Source organism: Cottoperca gobio, chromosome 13 (genome assembly GCF_900634415.1).
Source record: "Cottoperca gobio chromosome 13, fCotGob3.1, whole genome shotgun sequence".
Taxonomy (NCBI): Eukaryota; Metazoa; Chordata; class Actinopteri; order Perciformes; family Bovichtidae; genus Cottoperca; species Cottoperca gobio.
Window position 1 is genome coordinate 17078513 of NC_041367.1, and position 15770 is coordinate 17094282.

The 15770-nt window shown below is 41.1% G+C and overlaps 4 protein-coding genes across 7 annotated transcripts in view; all 4 read left to right on the top strand.

Moving 5' to 3' along the window:
* The window catches only part of tiam1b (TIAM Rac1 associated GEF 1b), a 45813-nt gene extending 39605 nt beyond the window's left edge, over positions 1–6208 (top strand). For all 4 annotated transcript variants that reach the window (XM_029446999.1, XM_029447002.1, XM_029447001.1 and 1 more), the window contains 11 exons: positions 329–397; positions 737–862; positions 975–1083; positions 1456–1635; positions 1748–1866; positions 1954–2062; positions 2150–2208; positions 2412–2517; positions 2654–2741; positions 2857–3029; positions 3787–6208. In XM_029446999.1, coding sequence (XP_029302859.1) covers positions 329–397; positions 737–862; positions 975–1083; positions 1456–1635; positions 1748–1866; positions 1954–2062; positions 2150–2208; positions 2412–2517; positions 2654–2741; positions 2857–3029; positions 3787–4337 — 1689 coding nt within the window. In that variant the 3' untranslated portion in view covers positions 4338–6208. The remainder of the gene's footprint in view (positions 1–328; positions 398–736; positions 863–974; positions 1084–1455; positions 1636–1747; positions 1867–1953; positions 2063–2149; positions 2209–2411; positions 2518–2653; positions 2742–2856; positions 3030–3786) is intronic.
* A 3515-nt stretch (positions 6209–9723) lies between these two features.
* On the top strand, positions 9724–10408 carry LOC115018157 (claudin-17-like). Its single transcript, XM_029447011.1, is given in 2 exon segments — positions 9724–9755; positions 9757–10408. Coding segments are annotated over 2 exon segments (684 nt in total).
* Positions 10409–11799: 1391 nt separating this feature from the next.
* On the top strand, positions 11800–12772 carry LOC115018155 (claudin-8-like). The gene has a single exon (XM_029447009.1). It carries the CDS (start codon positions 11800–11802, stop codon positions 12688–12690), a length of 891 nt encoding a protein of 296 aa, XP_029302869.1. The 3' UTR covers positions 12691–12772.
* Positions 12773–14073: 1301 nt separating this feature from the next.
* LOC115018156 (claudin-8-like) lies at positions 14074–14841 on the top strand. The gene has a single exon (XM_029447010.1). The coding sequence runs from the start codon at positions 14074–14076 to the stop codon at positions 14839–14841; it is 768 nt and encodes a 255-aa protein (XP_029302870.1).
* The last annotated feature ends 929 nt before the right edge of the window (positions 14842–15770 follow it).

The window sequence follows — 15770 nt, forward strand, 5'->3', positions numbered from 1 at the left end:
ATGGTCCATTTCCCTACTTTTTGGCAGAGCTACTAATAGATCTCAGAGACGTTCTACAGTTCAGCTCAGGTAACTGTAACCATAGTCATTTATTTAATTGGGTTTATATAAGCCACTTTACCTTTTTTAAAATGTATGCAGTAATGCATCTGCCAGCTCTTCTGTCTTTGATCTTGGAGGGACTTTCAGACTATCCCTGTGACTTAATCACTGTTTTGTAGTGGTGAATATTTAAGCCTTATGTAAAAGCAACATGTTTTTCATGTCTGTTTTCCATGTAATTACCTGGACAACTCTGACTCAAACTTAATTCACTCTTGTCTTGCAGGATCTCAATTGCCTCATCGGGAGATATTTAACCCCACTGCAGAAAGAGACCATCCTCACACAAGATGAGGTACGTCAAATGTTCCCTGTGAGCCTTTGAGGGGTGGTTGGCTTTTAAATGCCAACACTGTTTAAATGTTCTAAGAAAAGTGGGTTACATAATCATGTGAAGAGTATCCATGTACGGTACAAGAGGGGTGGATGATGAGAGGGGAGGTTTGCAAAGTAAATGTTTTGCATGCACTTGCAATAATGACATGGTTGTTTTATGAGAACATTTCCCTGCTCTTAACTATAGCGATGGGCTAATAGTGTATGCACCAGATAAAGATAGAGAAATATTACAGAACACACACTGTAAAATGAGGAGAATTTATTTTGACTTTGCTCAAATGCCCTTTTTCTCCAGCTGGATGTTCTGTTTGGGAACTTGCTGGAAATGGTGGAGTTCCAGGTTGAGTTTCTCAAGACCCTGGAAGACGGGACCAGACTGGTTCCAGATCTAGAGAAATTGGAGAGAGTGGATCAGTTTAAGGTATACCGTCTTTGAGAAACATACACCAAAAGATAGGGCCGTCAACAAACATTTAAAACACCCATAAAGTCTTGTATAACTGGTTGGGTAACTTCTCGTCCCCTTTTCACAGAAAATCCTCTTTTCCCTGGGAGGCTCTTTCCTGTACTACGCAGACCGTTTTAAAATCTACAGTGCTTTCTGCGCCAGCCACACCAAAGTCCCTAAGGTCCTCGTAAAAGGTAAGTAAAGTGCTCTTGGGTCAACATTCCCTTTTGACTCAAAGGAGAGGATGTATTTATCCATCAACCATCTGCCATATCCTGCAAGGCTCCATAAATCTGCTCCAGAGTTGTCAGCCAGACAGTTGTCCATTTGACCTCTGCATACTTTCAAGCTGGTGTCTCCCAGGGCTAAAAAAAAGCCCTGCAACATTGTATGATATATAATCAGCAGTCTTGAACAGTCTGTTCTCTAGCTAGTACATCAAATCACTTTAACACTCGAGTGGATGACTTTGTACCGAAAAGTAGAACACAACAATCAATTATGGAAAGGACACAAAAACAGACACGATGTATAGAAGCGTTGCAATAAGTGTTTCGTCATTCCAGCCAAAACCGATCACGATTTCAAGGCCTTCCTGGATGAGCGTAACCCCAAGCAGCAGCACTCCTCCACCCTGGAGTCATACCTGATCAAACCCATCCAGAGGGTGCTAAAGTATCCCCTCCTGCTGAAGGAGCTCTACTCACTCACAGACCCAGACAGCGAGGAGCACTACCACCTGGACGGTAAGAAAAGTCATGGGGCCGGCTGAGAAGAAAAAAACATTTTGACAGAGGAGAATGTGGGTGGTACGTTCACACCAATTCAACGCTAACTCTGCTTTCTGCTAATCTGCAGTTGCCATGAAAGCCATGAACAAAGTTGCCAGCCACATCAACGAGATGCAGAAGATCCATGAAGAGTTTGGCGCAGTGTTTGATCTTCTCATCACTGAGCAGAGCGGTGAAAAGAAAGAGGTAGGTTGGCTAAAAGTGTCTTGGCTCTGTTATGTCATCTAAAGAGTACACGTGGAGTGGATGCTGATATTTTGTTGCTTTTGCCAGGTGGCTGATCTGTCCATGGGTGACCTGCTACTCCACACCAGTGTGACCTGGATCAACCCCCCTGCCTCCTTAGGAAAATGGAAGAAAGAGCCCCAGATGGCTACATTTGGTATGTCAGGTCTACTCATTACATAATCATGAAGGAAACTCAACTCTAAGTCAAGGGTTAACTGACGTTTTTTCCATTGCTCTTTAGTGTTTAAAACGGCAGTGGTCTTTGTATGCAAGGACGGATCCAAGCAGAAAAAGAAAATGGTATGTTTTAACTCAAGCCATCAGCACCACCAAAACCCCTTTTTAAAAATATAACCTATTTTGTAGAGCATTGTAAATTCATTGCCCATGTGTCAGCTTTCAGAATCAGTCCAGCGGGTCACTTGTAAAAGCAGCATTAAAGCCCATCAGTACTGGATGCAGCTCATTTCACATTTTGTTTTTCCTTGTTTGAATGATTGTAGGGTGGCTCCCATCGAGTCTCTGTGTCTTCAGAAGAAAAAGACCCTTTCCGATTCCGTCACATGATCCCAACTCACGCCCTTCAAGTCAGATCCTTGGCCAATGCAGGTAGATAACTCAATGAATCATTTACTGTACTGTATTTAAGAAAAGTCTTCTAAAATCAGAAATTATTATAGAGAGAAAATCTCATCAGATTGCTCTGTACATGAGACCACATGTGAGTGTTTATTTACTTCCTCAGATGGTGAGGGCTCGGCTATGTGTGAGATTGTTCACACAAAGTCTGAGTCGGAGGGAAGGCCAGAGAGGACATTTCAGCTGTGCTGTAGGTGAGGATCTCTTGAATTCCACTGGAGACTGAAGCTTGTGTGCCACTGATACAGGTCCTGTCTGCTGCTATCTACTGAGTGACAATCTGATAGCGTGCGCTTCTATCTCCCTCAGTTCTCCAGAGAGTAGAAAAGACTTTCTGAAGACAGTCCATTCTATCTTGAGGGAAAAGCACCGCCGGCAGCTCCTAAAAACAGAGAGTTTACCCCTCAACCAGCAGTATGTGCCCTTTGGAGGAAAGCGCCTCTGTGCCCTGAAGGGAGCGCGTCCTGCCATAAATAGAGCAGGTAAATGCCAGCGTGTGGCTGCACTCACCTCACAGCTCCAAGTGTCCCAATTCTAAATCGTTCCTTCTTACCTGACAGATTGGATGTTTTGCTGTTGTGAAACAAAAGGAGTTTTTCATTTAGGGTTTCAACCACTTTTAGAGATTTCTTATGCCTAACACCCTCTCAGCTTTGCCTCCCAGCTTTCAGTCTCCGTCCTCTCACTCTCCAAACTTGGGAGCTATGAGCAGGGAGGAGGCAGGTGGGAGCTATGAGGAGGGAGGTGAGAAATATGAAGGGAGCGAGCTGGCCATTTTGGGTAATAAGTGTTTTTACTTTTGATGCTTACACAAGTACATTTTGAATTCAGGACTTGTCATGTAGTTTTTTTAGACTATGGTATTTCTACTTTTACTTAAATGATATTAGTACTTCTTCCACCACAGATAATTCAAATACATAATTAATAGTCTATTTGATCTATCGAGGTCCCTGGTGAACACATTCCAGCGCCTGCTTCATTGTCAGCATGTGGAAGCATCTCTTCATTATTTGTTTAACAGCAACAATTCGAGGATGGGCAATTTTCCCGGACTAGAAAATAGCAGGAAATGTGCTGCAGTTGTCATGGAGACAAGCAAACCCAGAGCCTTGAGCGCTGTTGCTTGTGTCGGAGCGTTCTCCGATGCAAACCAAGAGGAGCTCGGGACAACTTGGTCCAAAGTCATGTCCTCAAAGTGTTAACTTTCTAATTTATTTATTTTATGTTTCTCTGCAGCATCGGCGCCAACCAGGACTCTAGGCAGGAGGAAGTTAGTGCGCAACCGGTTCACCATAGACACCGACATTGTTTTTGATGGTGAGCCCGAACAGGACATCGTTTCACCACAGGAGCCCAACTCAAATCCGCTACAGCGGGACAACGAACCAGATCAGCAGCTGCAGCAGTCTGAGTTAGCAGGAGACACAGACCGCTGGGTGGAAGAACAGTTTGACCTAGAAGAATACGTAGACCAGGATGAGGTGAAGGAGACAGACATCCTTAGTGATGAGGATGACGAGTTCTGCCAGAAACCCAGAGCGCTGTCCACTGAGGCTGACCTGGAGGCCCATGTCATGGCTTTGTCCTTGGAAAGTGAAGAAACAGAGGAGAGCGAGAGCCTTAAGTCCCCAATAGCTAGTGGGACACCTGATGATGTGAAGCTGTGCAACACAGAGAGGCAGAGCGCCGAGATCAATGACATTGTGGAGAATCAAAAGCAAACGGAGAAGGGTGAGATTTGGGTAAAAAGGCAGCAATCCAGTTTGTCCCCAGACTGTGGCACATAAAAGCTGAAGAGGACAGGCAGACAGCTTTACATGGGCTCCATAAAGATCTATCATCTTCACAAACAATGCATGGGCATTGACGTATATCGCACAGCTAATAGAAGATATATCCTTCCTTACCTTACTTTTGCTGAATGCTTTTTGTAATGGTAAGATCATCAGTGGAGCAATACAGGAATCTAGAACGAGGGAGCTTTATCCCAAATCAAATGCTGTTACATAGAAGTCTAATGTAGGCTATGAGAGATGAACTAATGGTACAATCATGAAATCTAATCAGTTGCTTTGATTGGCATGGTTTGCACATTTGGGCAGCATTCTATAGTCCTGCCTGCTGTTGCCAAATTTGGTTATTGTGAGAACATTGATATTTGTTTTGTCTATGTGACTCAGAGATATTATCATAGTTAAGGGCTGTATATTATTTGTCCTTTAAAGAAATAGAATAATTGCAAAGGACAGTCTTGTCTTGCATAGTTTACTGTACTTGTACATTTTCACATGAATAAACACTGACATGTTTTTGGAACATATTTCCTGGTTATGTATAATATATGATTTTGATCTCTTGTTTTACAGCTATCTTTTTAGCCTGGAAAATATTGTTTGTTCTCTTGTTACATTTAATAGTGGGATTATGTAATAGCCCCTATGTCACAGAGGCTAAGGTTTTTATTTTTATTTGTTTTTATTTAACATAATCCTGTTTTACTTGAATTTGCTGTTTCATGTTTTTGTTTTACTGTGATTGTATTTTTCCTTTTTGCTCTTCAGTATTGCCATTTTAAGAACGCTCAATGTTACATTTCATTCTTAATACTTAGCGTGCAAACTCTGGGGAAAATTCACAAAAGGATTGTGCTGCTTTTGCGTCCGCTTAACCTGCACAAATAACACAAAAACAAACCGTGAAACTCTCAAAGCATCCACAAAGGGGGAAATGCACCACTTCCTGAGCTGCCAAGCAAATAGCTTCTCTCTACTCCTTTGCACAGAGAAGGACATATTTTAATTAGGTAATACGCATTCATTTGGTGCAAAATGAACCCCTTTTTATCTATGAACAAGCACGTTGCAAAAACGATCACAAACATCAGTGCTAATAGCCACAGGCAGTTACAGTGAACACATAGGTGTCTTCAGAGAGTTGGTGGTAAGTGCATTAATAAAGAATGTCACAACCAGACTTACAAGTGATCATGGCATATTCAATCCGAAACATGGTTTCTCTGTTACATTTAAATTCCTTGCCTGAAGATTTGCCTCTGTAGCCAGCGGTCTGAATGAAATTCTTATTTTTGCCATTTTTCTGTCTATTGAGTTTGCAAAGGAAACATTTATACTTTGCCAGATGGATAATTGCAATCAGAAAAGCAGTTGGCTGCAAAACGTTATGGCCGTGTTTGCGATGGAATATCATTTGCGCAACATCTCATTTGAGTCGAACATTGAGAGGGGACAGATAGCGGTTGCAAGTGATGCGCGACTCATAGTGCAATCAGCGGCCACAGTCCATTCTTTGTGAATTTGCCCATCTTTATTGTAGAGAATTTGCACATCAGTTATTTTAAAAAGGTCTTGTGTGTTCAAAAAGATTGTTTACTGGTAATCGATCACAAAGCAATGTTTTTTTATTTATTCATATGTAAATTAATTTGTCAAAAAACACAAGTCATTTTTTCACAAAGAAAGTCCAAATTTGCTCAAGCAATCAAGGGGAAAGACTTGCAGTATGCCTGAACAGTGAAAGAAGTCATACTTGTAAACAACTCATTGTGCTACTAAGACTGCATTTTTATTACTGTGTGTGTATATAGAAAAATGTATTGATATCATAATAAATACAGTTGTTTCCTACTTATAATTCAAAGCACCTCTCTGTAGTGATTCATTGGTTCTTTATATAAAGTCTATGGGTTTTACTCAACAGCATAACTCATTCCCTGCAGCTCTACAGACATCATCTGTGCAAAACTATTTTGTGATGAGAGGTAAAACTCAAATGCCAAGACATGCCTCAGAACGACGGAACTAGCTAATCAATGCCCTCCTACCTCCAAAAGTAACCCACAAAGACAGAAAAAACGGGAAAACTAGAGACGTTAAGAGCCACTTTGTGGGTTTTCAAGCCACGACTGATTAGATGTCTGAATGATGGTGAAGGAGCTAAAACCCCTATTATCACAGATTAAAATTAAAGGTTAAAATGAATGTTATTAGTCAATGTATAGTGTTCACTTCAGACTGATACTTTCACTTGGTAAAAAAAAAAAAAGACAAATCCTGCTCAGGCATACAACAGCTGAGAAATGTTGATAGAAAGAAAAATAAAATGATCTTGAGATGGGAGAGCCAGTGATATCTACAATGAACATTAGAGTGAATGCATTTTGCTGAATAAGAAAATGAGGAGCAGACAATTTTTTTTCTATCCGTGTTTTAATCAGTCCACTGGTCAGCAATTACTTGTGTTGCACAATCATTATTTTATACATACAAAATAAATACAATATGAAACCCAAGCCAAGCTCATGGAGCTCCACTCTATTCCACTTTCACTATTTCTAAAGGACTTTTTTTGTTTGTTAACTATTGTATCATACCAAGTGTCTCTTAGTGAGTGTTGGTAAGGGTCTGCTTGTGATTTCCTCTTACTACTGTTCTTTGTCTGGCAAATGTCATGATTTTTGAGAAATATATTGCAGGTTTATCTGTCACAAAAATCAATATGTATATAAATCACAGAAAAACTGCATTAGCAAAGTTGAACAATGGTCACAAGAAGACCCCCATGCACACTGACTGAAAGACACAGTAAACGGTATATTTGCTCCACAACCCCGTAAACATGAGCTTCATCAAATGGGTATTTACTGGAAGGCTATTGTGTTGTAAAGTTGCCAATTTTAAATCAGCAATCTACAGCTGAACATGCCCTACCGAGACACTATGAGCTATGGCTCCCACAGCCCTATCTCCTATTTTTCTTGTCTCTGAGCTCTGTGGACATCCTGTCACCAAGGCTTCACCAGCCCCCTCACTCTTGCCGATCACCACAAAAGCTCTGGTGCTCCCTCAGATAAAAGGGGAAGATCACTTCAGACTTAATTGTGCTGTAGATCTGCAGCAACACTATCTGCAGCAGTGCTGAATGACAGAGTGCTGAGATGGGACAGGGTTGCTTTGCCAATGCCCTTGCTTTGATGGAACAGCCTTATCTTAAAGATATACTGGCAAAAGCCTGATTAGTGGCTTTTGCTATTCCTTTCTATTTTGTGTGAACAAATAATTTCACCATCCTAAATGTAGAAATGAACACTGACTTATAAGGTGATAGCAGGTAGTCACAGGAAATGGGAATTACAGGCAATACATTTCTTAAAAAATATTTGCAAAATATTATCTCAATCTTAATGTGGTCCTGGAATGTGCAGTTACATGTACATACAGTAGGTGGCACACATAGTCTGTTGTCGATGTACATTACTTCCTGTGCCACAGCAACAGCACCAACGTACACTTTGCTGTGTATTCAGTTACTATTGCTGATTCTCATTCTGTTTCTTAGCATTAGTGTATCTGTTTACATTTCAAGCAGCTAAGGATGTGACGATAGTATCACTCAGCAAACCGGCTTAACAGGCTTTCAAGTTTCTGTTTTGTGACCATCCCTCTCTCTATCTTTCCTTTCGCTGCTACTTCTCAGAAGCAGGCTGACCAACAGGTTTTGTTACCTGGCCTAGGCCAACTGAAATTTGAATAAAAGGAGTGGCTCTTTCAGAACTGTGAAATCACCCATTGTTCTTCCTTATCTGCATGTTTAAAGAATGTTTAGTCTTAGTTTCAAGTTTAAATGGTCATTTTAAATGGTAGCAGCATAAAGTAGTAAAAAAAAAAAAGTCAGTTAAAAGGGAAAACCCTTTAAAGAAGATTAACCGACTGATGATAGATTTGTACTCATCTTTCTATTGTTTTTCGTTTTTTTAACACTATTCAAATCTCTATCCTAAATGAATAGAGTTAAAGGCACAATAAGTAGGATTTTCCTAAAAACAAAACAACGTATGGATTCAAAAACAATCCCACTCAATCATCACTTTTGACCCACTAGAAGTGTCTATCTGCAGAGTATTTTCCGTCTTCTTATCACTTTGCTCTGTTCGGGACGTTTCTGGGCATCAGCCTCTATAAAAAAGTAGCAATTAGGTGCCAAATCCAAAGCACGCATACAGCCATGAAAATGCCGGTCACAGCCGCCAGAAAACGCAAATATAGCCAGGCAAAACGCCATGTGGACAAAGCTTGTTCCCAAGCAAGAGTAAATCTGGAGTTGGCTTTTACTTGCTGGAAAACACCATAACCCTTGTTGAGCCAAACTTTGTATGTTGTGTTTACAAACCATTAAAGACAAATCCTACTTATTGTGCATTTGATGAGCCTCACACTGAAGCTGTGTGGAAGTTTACGGATCAACGACAAACTCCACTCTAGAAAAACATAACATTTCTGATTCTGTCAAATACTTTGACCCCATAGCATTATGTTGCTTTAATTAACACACACACACACACACACACACATCTATGGTCAATACATATAATATAATAAATCAAACTCTACATAGATGAAGCTGAAATGTAATCAAACTTAGGCTCACAGCATAATTCAACGATAGTGTCCATAAATAAACTCACATTGTCGGTAACGCATGAGGGAAGGACTGTAGTACACATGTATCGCTTTATACACAGGACTACAGCTTGTTCAGCAGTGCTTGAAAACAGTCAGCTATCATACCTTGCTCAGTAGGCAAAAAAAAAAAGAGAGAACCGAAAGGCAGACACACGCGCACACCAGAAACCTGAAACCAATGAACTTCTGGTGCGGCCTAAGCAATTGAGAGGTGGAGAAAAGAGCTGAGCCTTGAGAGAAAAGACAGAGGGTTATAATCACTTTGCTGGGACTATTGGCATAACCTGTCCTCCTGAATTAGCTCTTTATGCCACGCACACGCACACGCACACACGCCTCTTCTGTTGAAATAGGACCATTGCTAATCCCCACGAGTTGAAAAAAAAGGATGGCACTTATGTATGTGGGCATGTGTGTTGAACTAAGTATGCGCTAGTCATGCATAACGAGCAATGATGACAAGTGTGTAACAGTGCGTTTTCAGGGAAAACAAATCAAAGATAAACAAGTGAAGAATAGTTTGCACCTGAAATACTGGTAGGAATAAAGGTCAAGTCAATAAAAACCAGTGGGGTGACATTACAGGCATGGTGATATTATCACAGATTTACAGCTCTGCAAAAAAAGAAAATAGGTTGAGCCGTCTTTTCATTAGACGATAGACAAGAGACGAGACAGCACTTCCATCTGAGCCATGAGAGCAAAGTTGGATGTCTTAGCCCTGGTCCTTCATCGGCCTCTGTGGGACCATAACTGTCACTGCCCTGCCCATGTGGAGGGTCTCTGCCTTCATGGGTGCCAATCTCATTGTCATGGAGGAACTCTGGGAGGGTTTATGGATGAACTGCTACAGACAGGCCGACATCAAGATGCAGTGCAAGGTGTACGACTCACTGCTAATTCTTCCACCAGAGCTGCAGGCAGCTAGGGGGCTCATGTGTGTGTCCATAGTCCTGGTTGTTATCTCCCTGTTTGTCACAGGATGTGGGACCAACAAAAGCAACTGCTGTGGCGACAATACAAAGAGCAAGAACATCACTCTGGCCTTGGGGGGTAGTTTGTATCTGCTTTCCTTTTTGACCACACTCATTCCTGTATGTTGGGTGGGGCATACAGTCATCAGCAACTTCTACAACCCAACGGTGCTGGATTCTCAGAAACGGGAGCTAGGGGAGGCTCTCTTCATTGGCTGGGCCACTTCTGGTATTCTGCTGATCACTGCCGTTATCTTTCTGTTAAGCTACAGCAAACGTAGATCAAAGGAGGAAGAGCCTTATACTGATGTGCATCTTATGCCAGTGAGGGATGTACAGACAGAGGGGAGTGTGTCCCTTGGAAGGATGCCATCCAGCTTTCATAAGCATCAAGAATATGTCTAAAGAACGGAACTGTACTACCTGAAATTACACTTTGCATATCTCTAACGTTTGAAAAATGCTGCGTGAGGAAGATCACAGGGTGATCCCAAGAGTTTGTAAATCATGTATAAATGTATTAGTTTTCACTACCTATTTACACATTTTCATCTGTTTAAATGTGCATTGTGTTCTTATTGCACTATAAATGGTTCTCGTCCATTGTTTGTATTGTATGACCAATAAATATAAAACTCTTTGTATCTGGATATGGAATTGGTTTTCGCAATTCTATACTATCATGACGTTTTTAGTGTTTGATATGACGAAGTTTCTCAACTGTCACTTTTAACTTCTCATTTGCTCTTAATCCTTTTGATTTGGTAATAACTCAAGGACAAGTAGTCACAACGACCTAGTCAACAGACAGTTCAATAAAGTTTTGATTCTACATTCGCTTGTGTGATTGTACACAAAAAACGCACCATTTGTATATTTCTACCGTGCTTACCACAAAAAAAGTATTACGGTTTAATTATTTAAATGTTTTAATTTTCTTAGTAAATGCAGCTGTACATAAAAAAAAACAGCACAGATTATCTACAAACAGAGCATGAAGACAAGGTGCAGTGACAAGGTGAGTACTGCTGCCAAACGGACAATACTGTGTTACAATGAAACCAATCCTACTCAAGTTTCTGTGCTCAACACCTTTTTATCAGCTCAGATTACAATTGACGGAGGATACAGTTTTACATCCGTGTGATCATCCTATCAGCTTTCTGTTATAGAGAGACGACAGTTCATAAGGATTCTAAAAAAAGGCACTATATAGTTTTCTACAATACTGTATACAAAACTAAATTGTTATAATTTCATACTAATTATTTTAGACAGAGGTAAGAAAGGCCACAGACTTAATGAATCAAGTTTTAGCTCAAAGTTAATAGCAACAAGACTGTATATATGTTTCATCTTTATAATCAATTTTTAGTTATCCTGTTTGCCGTTTAAATCATGTACTTTTGTTAAACAAATAAAAGATAATGCTCTATGAAGTTTTGAAACTGTGTTGAAATGTCTCATTGCTAACTTTAAAAAAAGGTAGAAAACTTGCTTTTATCAACTGTTATTTTATAAAGTGATTTAATTTGTTTTTGATTAAATGTTCTTAATCACAAGACCAAATGGTTGATTGTTAGTAAGGGTTGTTGTATTTGCATTCAAAACAAGCAGCACTCTTTGTTGTGTCCCCATTTATCTGGCTGTAAAGCAGCTCAACCAGTAAGGTTGCATTGCATGCTTAGCATTTTTTTGTGGGTGTATAAGTTCCTTGACTTGCCCTTCTCCTCAGATTTGTCTCTTGAGCTGGCAGAGAGCAGCCAAAGGTCGATCTTTGGCTCTCTGCGATAGCAATGGCCTCTTACACGGCTTACAGCGGTTACAGCAAACCACCTCAATCTTACGCAGGCTCTTACTACGATGAGAAGCAGGCCAAGACATATGCAGATTATCAAGAATCTGTATATGAGGAAAAAAAGAGAATTGAGAAGAAGGACCGTCGGGATGCCATCTGTTGTGAGGTAGTGGCCCTTGTCGTTGGTTTTATTGGACTAATCGGAGTGGCAGCCGTGACAGGCCTGCCGATGTGGAAAGTAACAGCCTTCATTGAGGAGAACATCATTGTCATGGAGACCCGTTGGGAGGGTTTGTGGATGAACTGCTACAGACAAGCCAACATCAGGATGCAGTGCAAGGTGTACGATTCACTACTGTTTCTGCCCCCGGACCTCCAGGCTGCTAGGGGTCTGATGTGCAGCTCAGTAGCCCTGTCTACCTTCGCCCTCATCGTTTCAGCAGTGGGGATGAAGTGTACCAAAGTGGTGGACCATCGGGCTCGCACCAAGCATATTGTTCTTGTGGCTGGAGGCTGTCTGTTCCTCTTAGCCTGTCTTACTACCATAATCCCTGTATCCTGGACCGGCCATGTCATCATCAGGGATTTCTACAACCCTCTGCTGATCGATGCCCAGCGCAGGGAGCTTGGGGAGGCTCTTTACATCGGCTGGGCGACCTCAGCTTTGCTTTTCACTGCCGGAGTGATCCTACTGTGCCGTCACGCTCCCCGCACCCAGGAATCAGATGAGAGGATTGAATACAACCCCAACGGAAATATCTACCAACCTGCATACGGATATCAGCCTGCATATCAGCCTGCATACACGTACCAGCCATCTTACACCTACCAACCTCCCTACTCGGCACCCCCACCTGGATCTGTAGCATACACACCAAGTCAGTACTAGTGAGGAAATTCAAGACAAATTTTGGACTATTTTCCTTTCTTTCTCTCTTTTTTACTTGCCAAGATTTTTCACATTTGAGTTTAAACCGACTAAGAAATGGCAGAATCTTTCAGTACTTCCTCAAAGAGGGCCAAATGTATTACATAGATTAAAATCCATGATGGAACTGATTTTGTTTTGATCATGATGAACTGTGCTGAAGTACTGTATGCTTTGTTTGTTTCCATACGTTCAGTTTACACTAAATCATATCTGTCCTTCAAAAGTATTTTAATCTGTAAAAGCCGAATACAATAGTTGTTGATATCACTGTCATAACTGCCTCTGCTGACATGCTCTTTGAGAACAATTTATGCACTAGGCCTTTTTCAGATAATATACCTCCAGGTGATTTGTGTTCACTGCTGAGTTTTTGTTGTAAATGTACACCCTTTTTAAAAATGATGGCCTAAATATAATGGCTATAGTGGTTTTCAATAAAAAGTGATAATGTTAAGAAAAAAGGAATTGTTTTATTTCTTCTGTTGTCTAATTAAAATAGCTGTTATTAATCAAGAAGTGTGGGTGAACTATTGCTTACTAGATGGGCCAGTGTCTCACTTCCAGTTCTTGAGTTTGCCAAGGATTCAACACGTCCTACTGAAACTGCACCTATTTAGCTCACGGGTGCGTAAATGGAGAGGTTATTATGTTGACTCCATTGTTGTCAGTGGAAATGTGCCTTAACTGGTAAAACCAGACCGTTCACACAGGGTCCACCCACAAAGCAAACCTGCCAAGAGATTTCATTTCAAACAAGCCAGAGCTCAAACTGCCAGCTTTTTCCTGAGCACCGACAGATACAAGAGACCCAGATAAGAAATCCAATACTTACAGTAACACATGGGTACACAAGTATTACCCCGTCCCATGACAAACACACACACAGTCCAAATAATGATATATGATAGTTTCTAAATGCCTTTTTTATAACGGGTAATACATTAACAAAGTCACAGCAAGTAACAAATTGGTGAACTTTAAAAATCTCCCCCTTGTTAATGAACACCCTATTTATTTATTTTTAAAGCTTGCTTGTAAAGTCTGATCTGAGAATGTAAACGAGACTTCTGAAAAAATATGGTGGCAGCTTACAGCCGCTCCTGGGGTAGGTGTACAAAGAAAAAAAAAGCCATAGGGATTTGGTTACCTGTTAACAGGTCGCAATTCCCACCCCTCCCATTCTTGTGTGCCGTCCACAGGGAGGAGGCAGTGCAGGTGAACATCGACCTGCTCCTCCTCCACTGGGATGCAAAGTAACTCCATCTACAGCTTCCTTTTATAGTCACACTGTGTCCGCACATTATTGAACGTATGAGCTTGGAGGAATAAGAGGAGGACAGGATGGCCAACTCAGCACTGGAGATAGTGGGTCTGATATTGACCCTGATCGGGCTGATTGGGGCGGCAGCGAGCACTGGGATGCCAATGTGGCGAGTCACAGCCTTCATTGGGGAGAACATCATTGTGTTTGAAACCCGCTTCGAGGGTCTGTGGATGAATTGCTATCGGCAGGCCGACATCAGAATGCAGTGTAAGGTGTACGACTCTCTCCTGGCTCTGCCCCCTGATCTGCAGGCAGCAAGGGGGCTAATGTGCTGCGCTCTGGCGTTGGGTGGCCTTGGTCTGCTGATCAGTTTGCTGGGGCTGCAGTGCACGTCATGCATAGAAAACAACGACCGAGCTAAGCGACTGGTCCTCATCATTGCAGGAACCATGATCTTAATGGCTTGCATCTGCGTCATTGTCCCCGTGTCCTGGACAGGTCACGTCATCATCAGGGACTTCTACAACCCCTTGCTGATCGACGCCCAGCGCAGGGAGCTTGGAGAGGCTCTCTACATTGGCTGGGTGGCCTCCGCTTTCTTTTTTGCTGGAGGATGCATGTTTATTTGTTGCAATCTGCAGTCCGAGGACAAAGTTTCAGAGAGGTATGTGTACTCAAGGGCCTCCGACTACATGGCCTATCCACAGCCTCTACAGCCTCAACAGCTGGTGCTACTTCCCCAAACACAACCCCCGTTTCAGCCAGTGCTGTCAAGACATCCATCAACCAACTATAGCTACCAGCCCAGATACCCCTCTGTACGCAGTGGAGTGGCATATCTCTAAACATGTACTGACTGAGGTAATGATGATCACAGTTATGGTCAATTTATGCAAGGGGATTTCGTTTTTAAATATGGCTTTCCTTGGCATTGCAATCTATGACACATTTCAAACTATAATAGGTTAAATTACAAAAAAAGAACACATTTCAATATATACATGAACTGTGAAAATGGATTGGATCCATAGGATGTCTGTATTAAATCACTGTTTTTAAACTTTTTATGAGGAGTACTTGATGTCTTGTTAAAGAGCACAAAATAAAGAATCAACCTAGAATCACAATTATAACCCCGATGTCAATACATGATTTCCATTACTTTTATTTGTGTTGTATAATCAAATTTTATACGGACAGCCTTATTTTGTGTATATTATGTGTATATTAGTTTACCAATTTTGTATGTGTATGCATTACAATTGAATCAACCTTCAACCAATGAGTCACAAGTGTATATGTGTTTACTTTTAAAATGCTATTAGTTGTTGTTGTTGGCACATATGAAGTTGTGCCTATGTAGTTATACAGACAGTTTATACTTAAGATATTTTCCCATTTTCTTTAAAACATTAGCTGTGCCTGAGCTGTTTATTTAAATGTACATCCCCCATTACATCAACAAAACACACATGCATACAAAATCGTATATAATATTATTTATGACGGTAAAGGCTATATTGGCGACTGATTATGTAAGAAATACTGAGGCATTTGTGTCTAAAACTCAAAGCATTTCTTGTGGGTCTATTTCATCAGAAAACAATTGTAGGTTTTTGGTTGAGTTTGGTATGATACTCTGGAGCTCTTGGGAACTGAGAAAATGTAAAGAGTAAACATGACATACAGGTTTAAGACTGTATGTTAAAGGTGGACAGCTCAGTGTTTGTGAAGAAGCCAGACAGAGACAACCTTACAGCAAGATCATGATTAA